We start from the raw sequence: 24963 nt of genomic DNA on the forward strand, positions 1-24963 counted from the left end.
GTCTACAGCACTGCTCAAAGAACCCTTTGTAGCAGATTTTTTAAAGAGTCTTCTGAATGCTGGATTTTTTTCCAGCTCAGACTCGGGTAGATGTCTTTACACAATGAGTCATCTGGCATGAGTCATGTGTAACAAGCCAAGGTGATATGCTGAAGCAGAAATGTGTTGTAAACAAGCTGGATTTTCAAACCTCTTGTCTGCAGCCTTCATCACAGCTCTGACTAACGCGCACTCATCTTCCCTCTGTTTTGATATCCACTGTAAAGTAAATCACACAGGCTTTTCTTTCTTTATTTTCTTAAAAAAGGAAACAATGTCTCAATTTCCAAGACTAAAATCAATAACTTACATAACACTGCACACAAACACAGGGGACGTACACAGCAGAGGAATGTGGGTAAAACATTCATTCATTAGGTTTAAACTTGACGTCCCACTTTTAAAACAGGTACAGTTAAAACCACCATGACCCTTATCAGGGGCTTCATATCACAGATTTCGCAATAAAATTATCATAACTGATCATATCCTTGGGTTCTCATGGGAATACACACTTCCATGTCAGTCTGGACAATGTTCCTTACAGCACACACTCGCATGAGCGGTTTTCAATGCATACATTAAGCCTATTTTTGAAGTAGGTTACGATATCAAAAGGGGGGATGTTACTGAAAATCATGTCAATTTAGGAACACCAACCCAAAGCTGCGCAGTTTCTGCTTCAAATGAGACCTTAAAACGTTAAACGCTTAGTTTTTTGCACAAAAATGTTTTGCAGAGGTCTTGAAATCTAGACTCCGAATCCAGCTTCTGGTCCTGGATTTTGTAATCACTAGCAGTTAATTGAAATGTTGATGCCAGTCAGTGGTTCTCAAACCATTCTCAGGAACCCAGAAGTCCACATTTTTGCTCTATCCCTGTGTTGCAAGTTGGGTTGGGCCAAAAACCTGGACATTGTGATGGTCCTTGAGGACAAGTGTGAGAACTGATTAGCCATCTAGGGTCATACCTACTAGTGATTACAAAACCTAGGATCAGAGACTGGATTCTAGGTCCAGCGTTGAAGACTTCTGGTTTAGAATGTGGAAAAAAAAAAAACATCAGGGAACAAAAATCTGCTTCTTCCAAATTGGTCACTGTGTACTGTTGGTCCCCAGCGAGTTGCATCATCACTGCACTTGTGGTGGATGCTTGTCTCTCTCTGTTTGTGCTTTAGAACCTCATATGCATATACAACCAGTGGTGATGTGTTCTCTGGGACAGTATAAACTAAAAAAAAATAAATGTATGCGTGTGGAACTACAACAGTGAGGAAAATAAGGCAAAAAAAACAAAAAGTGCTTAAAGTGAACCCTTGAACGAAACAGTGTTACGGTACAGGGTTGTGTTAACTGCGTGTTAATTGTGCAGCGTGAAGCTGTTGGGGGCTTATGTGAGGGGAGAAATACTTGAGAAGATAAAAATCATATATCGTATGTATATGTGCTAAAAGGTGATCTGGTGGTCAAGAACCCATTTCAAATGGTCCCTTTATGAAAAATCAACATTTTAGTGGCTAAAATTATTGGTGATGTGTGCGAGCAGCTGCGTGGCTGCGTACGTGTGTCTGTGTGTACGTGTGCGTGTTTGTGAAAAAGAGAGAGAGAATCCTTCCTCCTGCAAAATGCTGCCCCCCAGTGGCACTGTCTCAGCATGCTGATTTAGGCATCAGAGGTCAGCTGTTTTTGGGCTGCGAACAGGCAGAGTGGTCAGCGTGTCTGTGGGCTGCGGGACATCTTTAGGGGGCCACAGAGGAGCCTGTATGAGGGGGTTCCTGCTGATGACAAGCTGCAACTGATCTCCAGCCTCGGCCATCAGCGGCACGGCCAAACAGCAGTCGAAATCCCGCGTCCGCACATGATTCACCTGAAAGAGAGAGAGAGAGAGAGAGAGAAAGAAAATGAATGAATATGAAATATGACCTATTCATGCTCCACCCACAAACGCATCCTTTGATCGTTGTCAGGTTAGGCAAGCTCTCATCAGTGTATCAATGGTTTCCATCATATAAAAATCAATTTACTTGTATATAAATATATAAAATGTCCTGTGCAGCTTCACAAGTTTGAAGTGATTAGGAGGACACTAGGAAGCGGTCAATAAAACAAAGGGATTTTAGATGTGTCCACAATGATTAACTGAGCCACAGAAGATTCCAAAATGACTAAAAAAGCCACATAACATTGACAACTAAGTTATAATACAATTAATATCCAGAACTTATCATATTTCAAATGTTAAGATCAAATCTCAGGGCTGATAAATTGACCAAAAAATAAATAAAAATCTATGTAAATAAAGAACTACTGTATATTATTTCTAATATAATAAATAGCCATTCATAAATATCATTCCTGATCATAGAATTCTTAAAATATTAAATAAAACCTTTAAAAGATTTAGTGAATGAGTTATGGCTTTTGATTAAAAAAGCACACACACAACTTGTGCACTACAACTTCTCATTAGGCTTTTGCCAGTGTTCAGTAAAAATATTCCAATCTTGCAAACTTGCTGTAAATGAAGGTGTTTGTTGGTGGAGCATGGAGCACAGGTCAACTGTTCTTAAAGCACTTAGTTTTCTTCCCATGTTGTTTTTACACATTTGTTTGCACACAAGCAGTTACCTGTAGAATGCGGTCATATGGTCGCAAACCTGCCTGGTCTGCAGGACCGTCAGGACGGATCATGTTCACATAGACGCCCTTCTCCAGCAGACCGTCAGAGACGCTAAAGCCAAAATCCCTGCTGTCTGCATCCTTCTTCAGACAGATCTGAGAGAGGGAAAACAGTTTTAAATCGACAGCAGAGTGAAAAATCAAAATGACACACCTCTCTTATCCCAAATCATCAGTTAAGAGTCATTAAGTGTCTGAAGTTTGCTTCTTTAGCCTTACACCCCATGTGTCAAACAAGTTTTTAAGTAATCTTAAACAGATTTGCTTACGTGGTTTCTGACACTGCAGGACAAAATTCTGACTCAAGTTAACTGTTACTACTTCTGCCCGGGTTTATAGATAACTGTACGTCATACAGTGTCAGAAGCCACATTAGCAACACTACCAGATTATTTAATGTAAATAAGCTTCAATTACTTGTTAGCATTAGATAATCTTGTGGCAACAGTACAAAATTAGAGAACCTCAGATACACTGAAAAATGAAATCTTGACAAGTGAAAACATCACTAATCTAGTAGATATCTAAAATATTCCTTATTCTGAGATCATAGTAATAATATTCCAAGATGTTTATAATTGGTCGCTGTTTGACGCTGTTTTTTTTTACAGAAACTGAAAACACCAGCCTTTACACCATGTGTTAAAACTTTGTGTCAAATGGATCAACAGAAATGATCTGATGAAACAGTGACTTGTAAAACAAAATTTTCCCATTAACTTCCTTCAAAGTTAAGAAATCTAGCCACCTACAAAAGGTACCATTTTGGAAATACAAGGTTCTGTTGTGACAGAGATGACTTGTTTCAAGTAATTTTTTCCAGTACAATTGTGTTACTGCACTGTCAGATATTTTTGCTCATTTTAAGCATTTTTTCGTAATACATGAAAGTATTACGAAAGTTATCTGCCAATAAAATAAGACAATTTCTCTAAATAATATGATTTAAACAAGGAGAAAACTTCTAGAAATAAGTTTTATAGTCTTATAATACTCTTATAGTAACCCATAAAATAGAAATATTAGAGATATTGACTAGATTTAAGAATTGCCAGAATATTTTTTTTAGTGTGACAAAAATGTCTTGACTGACTGTCGACATTTAGGATACAAGGTTTTGTATAAATTGAATTATTAACTAGCTATTTGGCATTGGCTGCGTGCCAATATCCTCATTAGAGACACAGCAGTGGTGGCGCTGGTAGTACCTTATGTAGCTCTAAGGCCATGGTAGGGCTTGAGTCCTTCAGCTCTGTTACAGCACTGCTATCACAGTCCTGTTTTAGGCGTCGGAGGTTTGAGCTCGCTGTCGTTACACGCTTCACTCTCTTCCCCCAAACTCAGCGTGCTGCCGGACATCATGGTGGCCTGAAAGTTATACAATGGATAAAAACACCACACGCACACCTCGCACTCACAAACTCACTTCACTTTACATGAACTGATTTACAGGAACAGTTTTTTTGACTGCTGACAGGAACAATAAAAAATCTAGACCTACTGAACTGTGGAAAAGTAAGAAAACACTCTTCATTTATTTAAAGCTGCACTATAAATGATCTTTTGTTATAACTGAAAGAAGTAACATTATTGAGTCGGGGGCGGGGGCCAATCACAACCCACGCTACAAAATGCTCTTCTGCATACAACTAAACATTTCACATCTCAGGCGTCTCCAAATTCTCAAAACTTATATAGTGTAGCTTTAATTTTTCATTAAAATGCCCATTAAGTATGAGTTACTCATTTTACAGGAGACATTTATGAGGGGATTAGATATAAAAATCACAAGGACGTGAAAGTCAAAGGAAAATAAGTGAAAAAAAAACAGGAGTTTCCAAAATTTGAGTTAAAAAAATTATTAAAAGATACAGAGAAGATGGGACTCAAAACAACTGTGCAAGACCTGGTAGACCATCAAAACTGTCTCCTTCAGATAAACAGTATTTAAAGCTTTCATCTGAAAGATGTGAGATGAGAACTAATGAGTGCTATGGGTCTGAAAGGATGCGTTGTTGTCAAGAAACCCTCACTGAGAAAAGGAAATAAAAAAAGCGGCTGGTGTTGTCAGAACAATGGACTGACCATCCTAGAGTCCAGACCTCAACATCACTGAACGTGTTTGGAGCAAAAAAAAAGCAACCAACTTCAAAGACTGAACTTGGAGGTGGGGAAAAATATCCACACAGAATTAATTCTGAAAAAAGTCATATTTATGTATAGTTGCTGAGGTTTCTGTTAAATATATATTTTCTGCTTTTTTCCTGACACTGAAAAATGAATAACTGAATGATGAATATCTGGAAGTTCAATAAATGAAGAGTGCTCTGACTTTTGCACAGTACTGTACATCAGTATGAAATGCTACAGGCAGCCTTTCAGACAAATTTTGCTTTACCTCCAGCTCCCGGAGAATTTCTGATTGGCCGCATGTCTCCAGGTCCTGCAGGGCTTGCGACCAATAGCTCTCCTGATTTTCAGTGTCACCACGGCAACGTGTGGGGCTAACAGATCTGTGTCAATGCAAAGCATCCTGGGTAATGCGAGTCCAGGTGCACTCTGGGAGATGGAGTGTTCTCTCTCTCTTTCTTTCTCTATAGCTTTATATGACCAAACAGTGTAGCACCCTCCATAATATCTCCACCACAGCCACGAGGGAAACGTAAATAAAGCTAAATAAAAGCAGCAAGAGGACACAAACACGCACGCACACACGTGGCCATGGCCTGTTTTGAGACGCAGCGAAAAGTGGTGGGAAACAGAAGCGATAGAAAACAAGATGACCCCGGGGACCCATGGGTGATTAGTAAGGCAGATGAGAGACAGAAAACCTGAGGAGAAGAGAAACAGAAGCACTGACAGAAGAGAGAAAGGCATTGTTTTTCTGTGCCACGCATACAGCTTCATTTCATATGCAATCTGGCACAGAATGTAATTATCAAAACAGGCCTACGTGCAGGCAGGGGATTTCAAATAAACTTCTCTGGGCGACATTTGTGCACAATCCTCTTTTTTTTCACAAAATGCGAATGTCTGAAAGATACTACATCGTTAAGTGTAATCCAGGCAATGTGAACACTAGAGCTGCGTATCAAAATTCAGTACCTTTGTGGTACCAACAGAATTACTTCAAAACGTATCAAAAAGTTCATACCTGTCATACAATACCCAATTTCAGTACCTTAATAGTCAGTCTTAGCATTGGTGAGCCAATCAGCATGCTAGTTTCATTACAGAAGCATGTTATTAACGTATTGATTAGCCCGTAAGCCATTGAGGTCAGTAAATAGACCCACCTCACATTCATTTCCAGTTTAAGCCACGCACATTTTTGGATTGTCATTAAAAAGAAGATACCAAAAAAAGTATCATTCAGAAAAAAATAATGCCCTAGAGACTACACAGACCTGTACACCAGAGAAGTCCAAGTTGCTTCCCCTCAAGCTAAAGCAGGGTGTGCTCCGTTCTCTTGGGTTCCTTTTTTTTTAGGAATGTCATTTTCAAATTTCAAAATCTCTGCATACTTAAATGGTTAAGCAAAGATCAAATGAAGTTATTTTGAGTGGTTTGTTGTAAAATACTTTGTTCTAGAGAAACTCTGAGTCAGAATCTTTCAAAGTGGTGGTCTTTCAATTGACTCCACATCAACTCTGGGGCAGCTATTTTCACTAACTAGGCTACTGTAGCTGATGTTTGCTGTCCAAAGCCTGTTGTTTTTGTTTTTGTTTTCTCTTCCCACAGTTAACTGTTCAAGAACTCATGAATACTCAGATATCAGCTTGCTTACTTGGGAAGCTTGGACCCAGATTTCTGTAAAGCTGCTTTGTGACAACACCTGTTATAATACGCCCCATACAAATAAAATAAAATTGAATTGGAAAAAAATAATGAGTTATTTGGAGTGATTCCAAAGAACAACCACTTATGGTTCCCAACAGAAACCTTTGATGGAAACTAATTAAAGGCTCTGTAGATAATCAAAAATAGTGTAATAAAATAAAATGTAATAGCTACTGTTAGTACTGCATTACTTAAAAATCGCAATTGTAAAAAACAACTTTTTCTTTGCAATATTCCAGTTCAACACTTTCCTCAAAAGGATGAAATACACTGAGTACTCTTTAATCATGGATGATGAGCTTTTGTCCAACAATAATAGTCCCAACATCAACCCAAGAGAAAGAAGACAGCCATGAACTGTAAAGGAGCGTTAGAAATTAAGAATGCGCACAGCAAGTGCTAGCCAGCCTACACATGAAAGCAGTATTTCCTCTGAGCAACCTCAGCACACGTTATGGGTGAGAAATATGTCAGTAACCAATAAAACGGTGAGCAATCTTACCCACAGTATTTCCAGTCGTCCTCTCCTAATCTCCCATCATACATGGCAGCATGGTGGGCGTGTCTCCTGGAGGAGAGGGGGCTCCTATGATTGGTTCGTCTCCACTCGTCAGGGTGGACGGTCAGGTCAGATGTTCTATGTATGTATGGCCCTGGACGTACGGATGAAGCGTCTCATGTTTAAATAACAGTTTACATGAATATTAAAAGCATTGACATCGTGTGACAGTGTTATCTATAAAAATGGACAAAAGTGATGATTTAGCCATGCAGTTTGCATAATGCTAACTGTATACATAAACTTTGACTACTTGTTAGCTACAATCAGTCTCGCATCTCCAGTGAAAAACTAAAGAACCAAACATGTCTTGGCTGATTATTTAGGGGTAAGGCAAAAAAAAAAAAATCCACACCTTTGATTTTTTACTGAACTGCCACTTTAAATAGACCAGTATCCTACATTATTACTGTAACTTGCAACGTTTGTGTGGTTTTATGTAATAAGCCATTTTTACATGACCATTTTACATGACCAATCTCTTTTTTATGCCATAGAATTAAACAGGCTGTTGTGGTTACTATGCCTTTAAGAAGACTAATATATGTAAATGAGCTCTGTTTTGATTTGCTGTCCTGTACAGTGCCTCTTTCAAAAAGCAGTCTGTGTTAAAAAACTCCTTATAACTTCCATGTGAACGGGCAGAGCTAAACTGCTGTAGGCTGAATAGGCAGATATATGAAAATGTGATGCATGACATCATAAAACCAGTGAATTCAAAACATGCTGTTTTTGAAGCTTAGCATATGGACTATGGGGAGTAATGATGATTAAATGGTTGTTTTGAATCTTTTACAGTGTTTTACATGCTACATCAAACTGTTATTAAAAGAAAAAACTAGTTAATAAAAGTTTTCTATATGAGCCCTTTAAAAACACAGCTTTCATACTGAAGCATCAAGGGCATCGCATATACAGACTGTTACCTATTCTCCAGTATTTCTGCTTATTTATCCATGGTGGGCCGTTGAGCAGTGCTTTTAAGAAGCAGAAAGTTAACAAGAGAAGAAAAATATAGTTCTCATACACCAGCAGGCACCCATTTTTTGTTCTATTAACCTGAGCTGGCCCCAAATTTAGCTTTAAATCACCTTCCTCGACCTTAATTAGCCTATTAATTAATAATCATCCCTGGTTCTCCTCACCTTGGTTACCATAGCAGGCGTCGAGGGCGGCACTATCCCATGAGTCCATGGCTGAGTCCAGGCTAGGGGGCGTGGTCAAGCGCCGAAGCCCCGAATACTTGCAGCGCCGGAGAGAATCTGAGCGGTCATCTTCAGTATCACTCAGACAAGACCCTGCCCTCAGAGGACTGCCCTGGTCTGAGTCTAAAACAGCTGAGAGAGAGAGAGAGAGAGAGAGAGAGAGAGAGAGAGAGATTGTGACAGGGAGAAGAAATAATAAAAGAGAAAAGGAGAAAGAGAGAGATTGGGAGAAGAGAAAGAGAGAATGAGAAAGGGAAGGATAGAGAGGGAGAGAAAGAAAGCGACAGAGAGGGAGAGAGAAAAAAGGAGCGATAGGAAGGAAAAAAGAGTGATAAGGAGAGAGACATGGATTAGGAAGAGAGAGATGATTCAGAAGGGAGAAAAAGAAAGAAAGAATAAACAGAAAGAGTGATTGGAGGGAAAAGAGAGAGGGAGGGAGAGAGACAGAGAGTGTTTAAACCAAACTCTGTATATTATCCATCCTCAGTTGAGAGACGTTGTGTAAGTTGTCACTTCACTTACGCTCCGCTCGTTTCTTGATCTTTAGAGTGACCGTGTCTCCAGCGGTCTGCAGCAGGTGGATGGCCTCACTGAGTGGCTTTCCCTTTAGACTGACGTTGTTAATGGCCAGCACACGGTCACCAATGTGAAGAGCCCTAGTCCTACACACACACACACACACACACACACACACACACACACACAGGTTTACACAGTCATAGTTTAATATTTTTCATAGGCTCTCAACAGGAGTGATGACATGAATTTCAGCCCACATGCATTTCATCTGGAGGGACAGAAGCTTAAATGCAGCTCCAGAGAAGCAGTAAGTAGCAGCGGGCGAAAGCTGAAGTGTTTGCAAGGGGGGGGGTATTACAGAGGATATATGGGGATTAGAATGTATTGATCTGAAGGTGATTTTGGAATTTTAGAATTGATTATGATGATTACAACAATAACCAATAAAGACACTCATTTTTTTGGTCAATTATCTGGTATTCAGGGAATTTCTAAAAATAATGACAGCAAAAATAATTAAATCGAGATGTGGTGAAATTTAAAAAGTCATATCCTACATTTCTAGGTTGGAAAATGGTCATGTAAATTTAATTTGAAAAACCCACGCATATAAATACAAGAACACAGTCAAACGTAACGGAACATTAGTTTGCAGAGGTTAAACCAGCAGCCCCTGCTCAGGTAGTACAGCCCTAGTTTGCTGATTGTAATTGGATCACTAATGAGGCTCATTCAAATTCACTGCCAGTCTGGAGCCGTTTCACGCAGCAGGCAATGTTCTGCACAGCACATTACTTTTTGCATTACCAATGTTGCAGTTTTTAATATGTAAATCATATAAAGGTGTGCAGCTGCAGCGAAACAACAACACAACATGTGGTGCACAGAAGGCAAAATAAAATAATAACCCGCTAGAGGAGGAGCATTTCATTTCAAATATTCTCTCTCACTATGTAATCAGTCATTTAATTCAGTTAATTCAGCTGCTAAGATGTAATTAAAGTCATTCAGAGTGATTTGATGTCAAATAATTCATTGCTGAGAAACATCTTCCTGCTTAGATATCTTTACAGTGGTGGTCATAAGAATCAGGGGTTGTGATGTCTATAATGCAAATATGGCCAATTTATTTACTATCCACTGTCTGAGTTTTTATCTAAATTATATATATATGTATAGTTTTTCTTTAAGCACTATTTTGCCTTACAACACTCAGAATGCATTTTCAAATATATGGTTCAGGCCAAAATCTATCGTAAAACAAGGTCTCAGGTATCAGGCAGTGTATTTGTAAAGATTTTATGTAATAATTTTCTGAGATGGAGCTTTTAGAGGCATGGACTACGTAAGACGTCTAGTTCCTGTGAGCACTGTGAACAACTCTGACTCAGTAACTTTCTCTAGAACGGTGTATTTCACACCAAACATGTTTCTGTTTACATCCGAATGACTAAATTATGTAGACATTTGGAAAAATAGGCGGAATTTCCCTTTAAGATAAAAAGGTTTTCCAGGTTTCATTTTATTGCCAGCTGGCCAGATTAGTAATCTCATTATAGCAAATAAGAAATAAAAGAGTAGGAAATAAATATGATGAAAATGCCAAGATTTTAAAAACGGCGTTTTCCTAATTTAAACACTGTAGTTAACTAGAAGGAAGACTGGTGAAGTAGTGAAGCAGGCAATGTAAGGTGCAAATCTGTGACCCAAGGCCAGAGACCCATTTTCAGACTGCTGTTGCATTTCTGTGCCAGCATCCTGCTAACTGGGACATTTCTCAGACTGTCCACTAGGTGTCACGCGTGAGCTGGTAGTATTTGGTTCTGTTTCAGATTGCAAACTGCTGCACTAGTGGGAAAACTAGGAGCCTCCATTCAGAGACATATGGGAGGAATATAAATAGTAGGAGACAACAGCAGCGGCACTTTCCCCTCAGGCACATCCTGTGTGTGTACCTGTGTGCGAGACCGTTGCGAGTGAGGCTGGAGATGAGGATGGGGTTGAAAGGTTCCTCAGTGCCAGAGATGGTGATTCCCAGAGGACCACCATGTCTCTTCAGCTCCACAGTGAAAATCACAGAGCCAGACGACTCCAGCTCATCTAAAGCATATTCACACACACACATACATAAACTTATTCATTCAGCAGACACGCTTATCCAGAGCAAAGCAGCCAGACTGCTACAAAGTAAACAGAGAATCTGCTGAATTCTGTGACCTCAAAGACAAGATCTCCAAGCTTGATCTAGTGAAAGATCACACAGTATTACGCAGATTACTTCAATCTTGGGAAAACTTCAAAAAGATCGGAGCCATTAAAGGGAAATTCCACCACTTTTTCCCCATAATTAAAAACTTAAATATGAATTAAATGGCAATGGTGTAAACAAACTCATTCAGAGTGATGTGATGTGAAATGCCCTTATAGAAAAACGTCAGAATTGTTTACAGTGATGGTGATCAGAATCAGACGTCTAAAGAGATTAATACCTTTAGGACAGAGCTGCCCAAAGTGTGGTCAAAAAGCCAAAGCTGGCCTGTGAGGATGTTTGATTTGGCCCACAAGAAGGTTATCCTATCCCCACCCCTTCACATAGTGACATGAACAAACATTTTTATATAAAACTTAAGTTCTTCTTTTCCTTTTACAATTGTATTTCTTACGCATATATTCTTAAACATATCAGTAACATATGATAACGTGATATAGTGAAAATATAGTGTGGGCACCCTGCTCTAAAAGCAACCTCACACGAAGCTAGTATATGAAATGGTTACAAAAACGCAGCCTGATGACTGAGACATTGTTTTGTTTCTCTACAATGAATCATTTCACCTCAAACCACTCTGAATGACTTTGTTTACATCTTAATTACTGAAATACGCAGACATTTTGAAAAACTGGTGAAATTTCCCTTTAAGTGGAGTCAAATTGAATGAACACACACGTTTTAACAGGACAAGCCGAGAGAGTGTCACACACCCAAATTGTCCTCGTCCTTCTGAATGCGCAGTCTGACCATGTCCTCGGCCTGCTGGAGCACAGCCATCGCCTCCTCCATCCCACAGTGCTCCAGCTTCACATTATCTATGGCCAGCAAGCGGTCACCAGGCTCCAGTGTACCTGTTCTACACCCACACACACACACATACATACATACATACATACATACATGCACACATACAGAGAATACATACACAAAAACATTTTAGACTGAGGTTCATATTTTAATCAAAGCACATGGACAAAATGTAAATTTGAGCATTTTAAATCACTTATGACACTGTGCATCATTACAGTACCAGACAACAGCAGCAGCACACGCTCACCTCTCCCTTCTTTATTTATTCATTTTTGACTAACGTCCTTTGTTTCTTTTTTTATATATTGATGTTTGGTTGTTTTCTCCTGATTATATTTTATGAATACAGTAATGTGCAGAAGTGAGAGACCAGCCTTAATTAATTTAATTTCCAGGGCCACCAAGGACAATTTTTTCACTGTCAGGAGAAAAAAACAAAATACTATTTACAGTAAATTACAGAGACACTGGATTTTTCAGCACTTAGTGTGTCCACCCTTCATTACATTCTTTTCAGGAGACTTGCTTTCAGATTCTCAAAGAAATCCTTGTTTTTCCACACTTTTAAAGATCAGTCTTAGAAAATGGTTGCATTTGCTCTTTCTCATATTACTAGTAACCCCCAAAAACTTGTAGTGTTGCAACATTTGCACTGTTCTTCTTTTAGGTCCATTTCTTTTTCTCAGTGAGGTTCTTCATGACAGCTACACATCCTTTCAGACCCATTGTGCTGAGATGTCTTCTCGCAGTAGAAGGATGGACAGAAACATCTGTGGATGTTTTCAGATCTGATGTAGCTTGATTTCTCTTCTCTCTCAAAGATGAAAGTGCTGTTTACCTGATGGGGACAGTGTTGGTGGTCTACCAGGTCCTGAAGGTGGTTGCTAGGAGTCCCATTTTCTCTGTATTTTTTAATCTTTTTTTTTATTTCAGTTTTAGAAACTCCTGTTTTACTTTGACATCCCCTTTCCTTTTACAAGTGGATTATATTTTTTGAAATGAATTGAATGGTGGTCTTTTGAGCAGCACTGTGTATATACTACTGACGTAAGACGCATTTGTGTATAGAAAGGTTTCAGAAAAAAGCCCAATAAAATGGTAAACATAAAAAAACATTTCATTTGGTAGGTTCACCTGTGAGCAATGCTGCCTCTCTTAATCTCAGAGATGATCAGAGGCTTGCCTGGCTTCTTGCTTGCTGTTTTGGTCCAAAAGAACACAAAGAAGGATTTATTACAGCACCATACATCATTAGAGGCAGAAGAAAGTTTGAACTTTGATTACGGCTGAATCTGCATCGTAAACTGATTAAAGTTTTCTGTTATAGAACTGACTTAATATTTGATCCTGTGTACCATAAAGCAACAGCGCCACCTCTTGGTCATTACTCACCACTGATAGTAATGCCCAACTCGACCCCACGCCTCTTTGGCAACTTCACTTGAAACGTACCACTGCTCGGGATTACTGATTCTGACAGAGAGAGCACATAAACACAGTAGGGTTGGGCTGTTAAACACCAGCCTCACACAGTTTACAACCATACAAAATAAAAAGCTTATGAAGGGCTTATGAAGTAGGTGATTAATTACAGGAATAGTTCAGCATCCCTCTTACCCCAAATGTATTTGATCAGCCAAGATATTTTTGGAGTCTACTTCCTTAGTTTTGCACTGGACTTATACTCTATTAATTGGCACTATGCAAACTTCCTACACAGCTCACGTTCATCACACATTTGCCTCAAACACTGTTGAGTGGTTAAGCAATCTTAAATAGACGTGTTTATGGTTTCTGACACTGTGTGACAATGTTACCTACAGACGTGGACAAATATAGGCTTACATTGGATTCAAAAACAGCAGAAAGTCTTGAGGTTTGACTTTTGTCTGTTTTTTAGATAACTAAAAAATAAACATGAGTACAGAAACACCAAACATGTCTTGGCTGATCGACTTGATTTGAGCTAATGAAAAAAAATATTTTTGCCAAACTATTCCTCTGAATCAAATGTTTTCAGAGAAATGCTAAAATATTCCATCACTTTGTACCTGCAACATCAAACTCTACTTCAAGTGTGACCTTATTGGCCAGAGCTGCATCTCGGAGAAGCTGATTGGCCTCTTCCAGTGTTCCATCCTCAGTTGGAATTCCATTGATGGATAGAATTCTGTCCCCAACCTGCAGCACTCCACACCTACAAAATAACCCTGACAGGTGAGCAACAGGTACATCAGATCCACTTTATTAGAAATTCCTACCATTTAACTGCCCACCTACCTTACAGGCGTACACTGTATAAGCGTACCGTTTCAGGCCGAAGCCCATTTGTTGCTGCACAATTTATTAGCCAGAGTCTCAGTGTCACTGCTAGGTGGAGAGTGGTCCACCACTCAACAAGAACACACAGTGTCAGTGATGCAAAGCACCACTCTAATGAAGGTAACCAAAGGATTAATAGAGTGGCCCCCTTGTGGATAATCTTTAGCTTGCTAAACATGAGTGAGTGAGTGAGTGTAAGAGCAAGTCCATGAGAAATTTTGTATTTAAAAATATCCAGCATAGAGCAGCTCTGTGGTCAGAAACTGACCACTGATTAGCTATAGACTGGCTACCACAAATGGTAAATCAACAAAAAGGCTACTGCCACAGGCGGCAACTTGGGCGAAACAAAATAGAAAAAAAGAAAAGAAGATATTTGCACTTGTCATATTCCAGTGACAGATGTTTAATTTGGGGGATGGACGTGCACGTAAGTGCAGAAATCGTGGGTGAATACTTTAAATTATCAATCACTTTTTATAGTCTTGTAAATACACTGTCAATTAAAAGATAGTGACGCTGCCTCTCCATTGTACAGTGGATGACAAGACTCAAGCACAGTACAATGAAAAAAGCTGCAAATCTATACATGCGCTGAAAAATAAGAAAACATCTCCATCACAATGATTACACAACTATATTTCACAAACACACTACAAATACAGAAAACATGCAATTTCAGGAATGCTGCAAAGTCAGTCACAGCAGTGGAAGTGAGCCAGAAAATAGAAATGTTTCCGGAATATTCTCAAATAGGATGGAATATCTGGAATATCCATGATGGAAAAAATCACTGAAGAAGATGATAAGACCATGGAGATTGAAAATGAACAGCGCATTCATACATCATCCATATGCCACCCAAATATGTTTCAAGCATAACTATATAGTTCAGTATCTGATTAAGCTGGCCAGTCTTGAATCACTGCAGCTTCTAGCCAGAGTAAAACTCACTTCAGGGGTTTAATCAACCTCACTGCCCTCTGACACACAACACAGTGTGTGTGTGCATGCATTTGTCCCTGTGCATTTATGTGTGTGTGTTTGCGTGTGTGATGGCACATATGTGTCCATCTGTCCAATCATAAGCAGTTTCTAATGATGGATGACAGCAGCAAAGGGCAGCATGCATTACTTCTTCTCCCTGTTACACGCAAACATGCACATGCACACATCTCCTCACACGGGTTAGACTAAACGTGCAGCTCCTGTTCGTTCACTGGCTGTATGTGTTGTGCATTTGATTGCTACTTCTAACTAGTCACATACTATAGACTAATGATCCATTAGCACTGTGTCAAAATAACCAGGATAACTCAGATGGCTGACCACATAAAAGAGGTTTATGTAGCCTTTTGTAGTGAAATCCAGCAGTGCAGTACTTTACAGGTAATGTTGCATCATGTATATTAAGACAAGCTGCAAGTTCTGGCACAAGAATAGCAATGCTTTATCAAATGGCATTTTCCACTGCACAGCACAGTATGGATACAAATCTGAACCCAGAACCGCTCATACCCTGGTTTGGGTTCCTGTGTCCATTTCCCGGCACACAACAGAACCACGGAACTGCTGAGGTCTCTTGAGCTTGTGTGGTTACGAGTACTCACACAAGTCTGGTGTTAACAATAAACACAAACACAAACAGTAGCAGCAGTGAAGGAGATCCAAGTTCTGATTAATCTTTTACTCTATGTTATCCTGCATTAGGTTTTATGTGAGAGTCATAGGCAGCAAATCTGGCTGACTATTGTGTTTGAGCGGTCATCTGACTCCAGAGATGCTCCAGTGGCAATTGTGATGATTCTATGCTCCCCTGCAGATGCCGTTGCACGAGGATGATCGTGCTATAAATACCTGCGGGGTGTGAGACAGGATTCATAGTTTGAAAAGAGGTGGTAGGGTGCAGTGAACGTCTTGTTCAATGTGTGGAAAATGGGTCAAAAGCAGATGTTAATGATTGGCAAAAAGAAGTAATAAAAACGAAACTGATGGACAGGGACTGCCAGCGTCTTTCATGGCTTGTGAATAAAAATCGCTTCGCTTCCAGTCAAGAATTGCTTCAAGAAGTCAATGCAGGTCCTTCACAACCAATTTCTGAAAGAACACTCTGCAGGGAACTGCATACCATGAACACATGGAGTAGAGCGGCACGCAAGAGGCCTTTGCTCACTTCTGCTCACAAAGTTGCCCAGTTACAGTGGACAAAGAGACACAAAAACTGGACTGTTCATGACTGGAAACGTGTTATCTGGTCAGATGGATCTCATTTCTGCCTGTATGTGAATGACGCTGGCGTTGGGTTCATTGTAGACTTCAGGAAGCCTTCAATGAGGACTGTGTGCAAGGTGCGGTTCAAGCTGGAGGAGCTCCGTGATGTTCTGGGGCAGTTTTAATTACACGGAAATGGGTCCTTTGGTTGAGGTGACAGTAAGTTTGAACCACAGTGCTGACACTGAGCTGCTGGACAACCGGGTTTTGCCTTTTGCTCATCATCTTACAGAGGAACATAACATTCCTATCCCTGTATTTCAAGATGAAAATGTGTGACTGATTGGCATGATGAACATTCAGCAGCGTTCACACATCTGGACTGGCCTGCAAAATCCCCAGATTTGAATCCTCTTGAAAATCTGTGGGACTACCTGGAACAATGAGTAAGACGGCAGGGAAGGCATCCACAAAATCTGGCCGAACTATGCAATTCCTTGATGCAAATGTGGCTGAACATTGATGTCACCCACATCCAGAAACTTGTCCAGTGCACGCCAAATCAAATCACAGCTGTTTTTCATGCTCATGGAGGTATTACATGCTATTAGGTACATTTCAGTCATGGGTGATTAATTTTTTTGTCCAGTGAGCTTATTTGACTAATCAGTGGTTTGCACCATTATTAGCTCCACGTTCTGGCTTGGCAAAGTTGGTACCCCTGCAAGAAGGGTCATTAAGCATGGCTACTCGGAGTATGATTCTTGGCAGTGAAAATAATGTAAAAATGCATCAAAACAGATTCGTAACCATTCTGTACTGCTCAGTAGAAAAACGGCAAAAGACAGCATGTGTCAAGACATACAGTTCAGACTAAAAACTTTAGGACTGTTTGAGGCTCAGTCTGCACAATCATTCTTTGTCTTTGTCAAGAAAGTCAGAAAGAATTACATGCTATTGCAGTGATCAGTAACCCTGGCTCTGCAGTACTTATGCCTGCACATTTTTTGTGTGTGCACTGCTCTAACACAGTCTTTTCCACTCCAGTACTCAGACCTCAAGACATACTATACATATTACTGCTCACTCTCAACTCCCAACACTGAATACCTGGTACAGGTTTGCACTGAGATAGACCGAGCAAAAATGTCTTGTTCTAGCTCTGGAAAGGTCTGCTAATTAGTTGATAAGGTTGTTAAAGCAGGGAAAACACATCATCCCTGTCATAAGAAACTCATATATCAACAAAACTGTAACTTTGTAGAAAGAAAAATGTTAATATGAACTTAAATTTCAAGTAGAGCTGCATGATATGGACATAAAATGCAATGATCAATAAAGCTGTTCGATATCACGAAGATATGAGAAGTCTTAAATTATTATTAAAAGTTATTATTGTGCCTCTGACTGGATCTGCCACAAGTACAGTCTGTAAGGAGATTTTACAGACTGTGAAATGAGCGCTTCATGGGGTGCTTCAGTCTAAACACCTTTTTCCCTGAACAGTCAGGCAACAAACACAAATAAATATGCATATATGTTCATATATTTTCAATATAGGCCTACAAAACAAATAAATATTTATTTAATTCTTTAAAAAGTCCCTTATGGGGCTCCCAAGTAGTGCAACCGTCTAAGTGGCCCTCTCATGAGGAGGTTGCAAGTTCGATCCCTGGTGATGCTACAGCCGGGAGCCCAAGAGCATAATAATCGGCCTCACTCTCTCTGGATGGGTAGGATGGCCCTCTCGCGATGCTAGCCAGCGCAGGCGTCTGTTAACTGACGTGACAGAACTGGTGGTTGGCACTTTCCTCCAAGTGATTGGGGAAGTCCTGACTAGTGGGTGGTATTGGATATGTATAAACTGGGGAGAAAATTGGGAAAAAACAGTCCCTTATGATGATACAGATTTGTTGTGATAACAGTCACATTTAAAGTTATCACATCTAAAGTTACATCACATTGGCTGTCATCTGTTCTGTCATCGCAGAGAACGACAACTATAAAAATACGACTTATCATGCCTCCCTAATTCCAAACAAGTTTGAATCATTCTGTTAGTTCATTCATTATTAACCATTCACACAATGCAAAGCTGCTGGAATTGTAAGAGTGCTGGAATGCTGTACTCCAGAAACAGGCTCAGGAGTTTTGTATGCGGTGCAAGCACAGGTGTGTTTGTATGTGTGTACGTCTCACCTTTCTGCGGGAGTGTCTGGCTCTATGAAGCGTATGCAGGCAGGTGCGGACAGCGGCTCTGTAGCAAACACTCCACCCTGCAGCTGCAGGCCAAACCCAGTGAGCGGGTCACCCCTCAGTATGACCTCACTGACCTCTGTGTGAACCACCTGACCACCAACACCCACTGTACTGGAGGACAGAGACACTGCAGAAAGACAGGTTTCAACAAAGGCACGGCACCAGTAATAGCACGAGTTTTGGATATAATGTACATACGCAAAAGTTCAACAAAAATTAATTTAAAATTCATTACAATCAACAAAACCATAATTTGCCCAAATGTTTGCATACAACTGTAAATATATAGTCAAAATATGAACAAGAGAATATGCAGGATTGAATATGTTTGACTGATTGACTTATCATATATCTTATGTATCATAAACAGGTTAAATGCTTTGTCAACACAGTAATCTAACATGCCAATAAAGCTACTTAGAGCCGAGTTGAGAAATAAAGCATCTTCTCTTACGTGAGCTCTTGTGGTCGTTTCTCCTGTGCCTCCTCTTGGTGGTGGTGCTGCGGGGGCTGGAGGGGTACGGGGGCAGCGTGCTGCAGGGGTATGTGGCAGGATACGCAGAGCCGCAGTTGTAACTGTGAAAACCTGACGTCTGAGACGAGCTGCCTGACGCCACCGCTGCACGACAATAACAATGTGCTTCATAGATACAGCTGGGTGCAAAGTTTGGGCACCCCTGGTCAAACCACATGTTCAGTTGATTTTGTTGATTAAAGTGACAGTTAACACATCCTCTACAGAGAACACACTTCTGCATGTTGTAATGCAGAATAACTGTTTATTTGAAGAAAAAAAAACAGCCTGTGAAAAAGTTATGGCACACTTTATACTTATGTTTCATTTTTCACAATCTGGCATACAAATGAATAGAAACTGTGCATTAAAATTAGCAGAAAATTGCCATATTTAAGTGTGTTCTCTCTAAAGGATGTGTTTATTTTCAAAAATCCATAAAACGTGTAATTTGTCAGAGGAAGTTCAAATTTTTGTATACAACAAAACTGCTTTATTTAAGTCAACTGTAAAGCACATATACACTCATTTATGCAAGTACATATACAAACATGCACATCCACTGTCTACTCCTATCTTATGAATGCATGCACAACCATGTACATGCATGCCAGCATTCATGTATTACAGCGCAAAAGTCAGAGACCACCCTTTCTTTCTTCCAGTCAAAACAGGCTTATTCAAAATAGTTATTCATTTTTCAATGCTATGTATATTTTTTACAGTCTATTGCTACCTTAACTCTTCCCACCTTCCAATCTTAAAACCAGTCACAGCTGTGTCGTCCCAAACAAAGCAATTCCCACAGGAGTCACTGACTCTTCATAGAGAACCTACCATTCACACAAGCAGCTACCAAAACTCAACTTAGCTGCCTCGCATATTCATTTCTCTTGTGCATCTAAAATGGCTAAAGGAGACATTTACGAGGAGGTTAGATATAATCAACCTACACAAAGAAGAGGAAAGTCAAAGAAAAAAAAATTGAAAAACAGGAGTTTCTAAAACTGGATGCAAAAATCTGATTAAAAGCTAGAGAGAAAATGGGAGAAAAGGAGACATATATATAAGAGGAACATTGCAAATGAAGTTTTGCAAGTGTTTTGGATTACTGGTATTGTGAGAAGCAGAAAATGCAACCAAATTCTAAGGCTGAACTTTGGAGTTGTGGAAAAATATCCCTGCAAATTTCTTTGAGAAACTGAAAGCAAGGCCCAATCCCATTTCCCCCTCGCCCCTACCACTTAGCCCTTAGCCCTCTGTTTTGCGCATTCACGTCTAGGGGTGGGGTGTCCCAATTTTTGTTGAGATAGAGGGGTAGGGAAAAGTGTTAGGGCTACATGGCCCTCCAAACGGAGGTTTTTCAGAGGCTCACTCCAAACAGAGTGTTATGAGAAAAAAAGAAAAACCAGCAAGACGGCTGAACAAACAAACATAGAAACCCACAAATGTGAGAATTTTCTCCATTAAAAACTATGATAACCACTGTGTTACCTTAGTTTAATGATGTTTCAATGTATTATGGTCCTTTTCTTCATAACAAGCATAAAAACTTGCTAGTAGTATGCTGATATCTCAATAGTTAGCTAGCTAAATTTCTGGCCTGAAGCGCCAGAATGTAACTGCTGCACCATTTAAGGTGGAACGGGAAAATTCAATAGCTGTCAATAGCTGAATTCAGCTTCATATCACTGAAGAATCAGGGGTGGGCGATAATAAATAATTGTCATCCCCCCCTCTTTGAAGGCATATGATTCCCTAAATGTAACTAAAGCCCAGCAGTGAGGAGCTGAACTTCACCCTCCTCTGCTATCACTGCAGACTGGCAGGGTCGCCTACAGAGCAGCGCTTGTAGCCTGTTAATGCAGTAATGCTCTTTTTATTTGAGGGTCCCATTTTGTAGAGAAAGGGTTCAACCACTACCCCTTGTAGCTCAGTTCCAAGGGACAAGGCTACACTCAAAAACAAGGGGTAGGAGTAAAAATAGGAAATGGGATTGAGCCCAAGTCTCCTGAAAAGAAGGGAGGCTGTAATGAAGGTAAAGAGTGGACATACTTAATACTGAAAAAAATATATTTAGTTGTTGAAGCTACTGTGTAATTTTCTTTTAAATATATATTTTCTGCTTTATGAATATCTTGTACATAATGTCTGTTTTGACTGGAAACTAAATGTATGAAGCGTGGTCTCTGACTTTTGCACAGTACTGAACACAGACACACATCTCACATCTGCATTTGCATGCACACACACCCCCACCACATCTGCATTTGCTCGCTTGCACACACACACACACCTCACATCTGCATTTGCATGCACCCACACACACAGCTGTGCACAGCATGCACACACAAATACACGAGACAGTGCACTCACATCTGCAGTGGGAGTGTGTAGGGGTGGTGTTGTTCCAGGCTGGGGGGGTTTTGCCATGGTGGGGCGGAGGGGGGGCACTGAGGTAGTTCGCACTGGAGTCCCACTGGCGCTGACCACTCCTCTGGACACGCACTGCAGTCAAACACACAAACAATCAACACATCTGCATGGCAGCAAGAGCACAGAACCAACCCTACATAAAGATCCTGACAAAACCAGACACATGAACAAGCCGCACAGAGACCACCTAAAGAAAGAAAGCTGCTCTACAGTGGGCAGTACAGGGCACTCAGCTCACAAGTCACCCTAAAGACCCTCAGAGGAAGATTTCCCACACTGCCTCACTGATCACTGACATTAACTTGGCTGTGTGGCTGAAGGGGAACTGCTAACAGGCACAAGTCCTGCACGCTCGTTAATCAGTCAGTCTCTCTCTCTCTCTCTCTCTCTCTCTCATTCACTCACTGTATCACTCTCTCTCTTACATTTACTCGCCAGCTTGGATAAAGCTGAGAGCAATGGAGGGAGAAGCATTTTGTAAAAAAACGTCTCTGATCGCTTCAACGAGGAGAAAAAAACACTAGAGGGGAGGCAGAGAGCTTTGAGAGTGTGTGTGTGTGTGTGTGTGTGTGTGAGAGAGAGAGAGAGAGAGAGAGAGAGGTAACGAAGCCTAATTAACCGCCAGCAGCTTCCACATATTACACTGGCCACGCCCACCCGGGAGGACTGACTGTTACGCATGTGATGCTTTTTTATTTATTTATTTATTTGATGATGATATGAAAACAACATTCTTTGCCCACAACACAGGCTAATCTGATTTCCCATCAGCAGCTTGTTATCTGAGGCTGCGTCCCTAAAGTCTCCTCCCACATTTAATCTGATATAAATCCAAACAAAGAAGAAAGCACAGGGAGCCTGAGGGCGCGTCCTAATCCGCGTCCTTGTTTGGTGTTACCTTCTCTTCAGCCTAAATTCACTTCTAATGCTGAAGCATGAACGTACCGAGCAAGGTTAACTACACAAATCTATAACTGATCTGACCTCGCTACCCAGACTGTGTTTGTCCAGAGCCGGTTTATGAGGAGCCTGGACAATTCTTGGCCGTCTTCCCGTTATATCAAAAACAGGACTGCACAACGCCAGAGGGCGCCCGCGAGCCAGTCCTAAATGAATGGGAGTAAATGGAGCTAAATGGCCAAAATCTAAAAGTTAAAATTTTTTCTAATCACTCGCCCAGAACTTTCCTTAAATTTTAGAAAGTAGACGGATGTATTTCACTAAAAAGCAAAGAAAATGTACCTGTATGTTTTCGTTTTCCTACAGCAGGTTTTAGGCAGCAGGACGCTAACATTACTGCTACTGAGTGCTGGTTGCTTGGCGACCGGAGCAGCTCATTGGCTGTTTGCGCTCACTGACCCGTTTTAATCTCCTATAACTCGAGTTTAAAAGCACTTAAAAATATAACATTGGTGTTGAAATCTTTTATGCCGTTCTGTGTCCAGGATATGAATGAATTCTTTTATCTTAGAAATGTTTAAGTGTTTATAAACTATGATTTTACTCATTTTGGGCTCACTCGGGAGCGCCCTCTAGCGTTTGAGAAACCTGGAAGACACGGTGTGACCTACACACTCTAAGCTAGTTTTAGCTCACTTACTTTAACCAAACAAATGCACCTAAATCTGCTTCTGAAAGGAAATTTGGGCCAAACAGGTGCTAAATCTTTGCCCATTTGAAACACCTCTTTAAGCTAAAGGCTCAGTGAGCAAAGCTCATTAGCTTATTTCTGCTTTCTCCAGGGGGTCTTAAGGTAACAGAAACAGTCTTAACAAGAAAGAAAAATGAAATAAAACACCTGTAGTCAAGACAGGATGTATGGAGTCAATGCAACTCAAAAAGTGGCCTTTTCATAAAGCAGCTTTTCAGAAATGCAGCCCAAAGTGAGCAAGCCAAGGAAAACAGATAAGAAAAAACTCTCAGAAAGCGTGAGGAGAAAACTGTGAGGAAGCCTCATCCTCGTGTGAGAAGACTCATCCTCCTGTGGCTGACACCGGATAGCAAAACACACAAAATGAGCCTAATCAATCAAAGTGTTTAGATTAAACCAGTTTAGATTAGATCAAAGTGACCAGATTAAACATGGTCGTGTCACTGAAAGCGCACGTTAATGTCAGGTGCAAACAGCCTCTACATGTCCAAAAGTTTGTAGACACCTGCTCATTCAATTTTCAATTTGAAATCAAGGGTGGTAATAGGGAGCCTCTACTCTTCTGTGAAAGCTTTATATTAGATACTGGAACATTGCTGTGAGACTTTGATTGCATTCAGCCACAAGAGCATCACTGAGGTGAGGTACTGATGTTGGGTGATCAGTCTGGATCACAAACCTATCCCAAAGGTATTGGATGGAGCTCCATTACACCAGAGGGCGCAGTTGCACTGCTCCACAGCCCAGTGCTGGGGGGCTGGGACACACCTGAGCTGTTCTAGATCACCTTATGGCCTTGTCTTCTCCTACAAAGACTGGACTCTCTGTCATTTGATCTGCAGACTCAACCATCACTTTACAGCTTCAAAATACACTTTTATCCACAATAATACAGAAAATGATGTGATAAAGCTGCAGTTTGAAAGACCGTAATGTTTTCATTATCTTCTTTTTTTTATCCTCGTCTTTCTTTCCTTTTTCTCTCTTGCCTTTTTGTCTCTTTCCTGTCTGCCCCTTTCTTTATCTCACCTTTGTTTCTCTCTCTCTCTCCTCTTTAATTCTCTTTCTTTCTTCATCCTTGTCTTTTTTCTTTTCATTTGTCTTTCTTCTCCCTTTCTCCCATTCTCTTCCTTTCAATATCTTTCTTCCATTTTCTTGTCTATCTTTCATCTCTCTCTTTTTTAGCTTTTATCTTTGTGTCTTAGCCGAGCTGTATGTCTTTTTTATCTTCCATTCGTTCATCTTCTTCTTCTCCCAGTCTTTGTTTTTTCTTGTCTTCTCTCTTTCTTTCAATGTCTATTTCTTCTCTCCATCTCTCTCTCCTTCTCCATGTTTTTTTTAACATATGCATTGTCTTACCTTATCTCCTTCTCTCTCTATCCTGTCTCTCACTCTTCCTTTATCCTTTTTTCTGTTTGTCTTTCTTTACTCTCTTTTTCTCTCTCTTTCTCCCATTAAATGCAACTTTTTGGCTATTTTTCTACTAATGTCTCTTTCTTCTTTCCCTGTATTTGTTTGTCTTTCTTTCTATTTGTCTCTTTTTTCCATCCCTCTTTTATCTCTTTCTTTCTTTATCCATATCTTTTTAAACCACCCCTTCCCTGTCTGATAGTGGTTTTTCTTTCAGAGGAATCTGCCGCTCTGCTTT

At 40.3% G+C, this 24963-nt stretch overlaps 1 protein-coding gene across 1 annotated transcript in view; it reads right to left on the reverse strand.

Annotated features, from left to right (window-relative positions):
- Nucleotides 1-277: 277 nt before the first annotated feature.
- The window catches only part of grip2a (glutamate receptor interacting protein 2a), a 52614-nt gene continuing 27928 nt past the window's right edge, over nt 278-24963 (reverse strand). Inside the window, 16 exon segments of the mRNA XM_036579353.1 lie at nt 278-1905; nt 2667-2813; nt 3926-4013; nt 4015-4085; nt 5116-5230; nt 7060-7210; nt 8262-8453; nt 8844-8983; nt 10796-10940; nt 11823-11968; nt 13057-13120; nt 13315-13395; nt 13974-14119; nt 18655-18841; nt 19169-19333; nt 21605-21736. Coding sequence (XP_036435246.1) covers nt 1708-1905; nt 2667-2813; nt 3926-4013; nt 4015-4085; nt 5116-5230; nt 7060-7210; nt 8262-8453; nt 8844-8983; nt 10796-10940; nt 11823-11968; nt 13057-13120; nt 13315-13395; nt 13974-14119; nt 18655-18841; nt 19169-19333; nt 21605-21736 — 2168 coding nt within the window. The 3' untranslated portion in view covers nt 278-1707.

The sequence above is a fragment of the Colossoma macropomum genome, unplaced genomic scaffold, assembly GCF_904425465.1.
Source record: "Colossoma macropomum unplaced genomic scaffold, Colossoma_macropomum, whole genome shotgun sequence".
Classification (NCBI taxonomy): domain Eukaryota; kingdom Metazoa; phylum Chordata; class Actinopteri; order Characiformes; family Serrasalmidae; genus Colossoma; species Colossoma macropomum.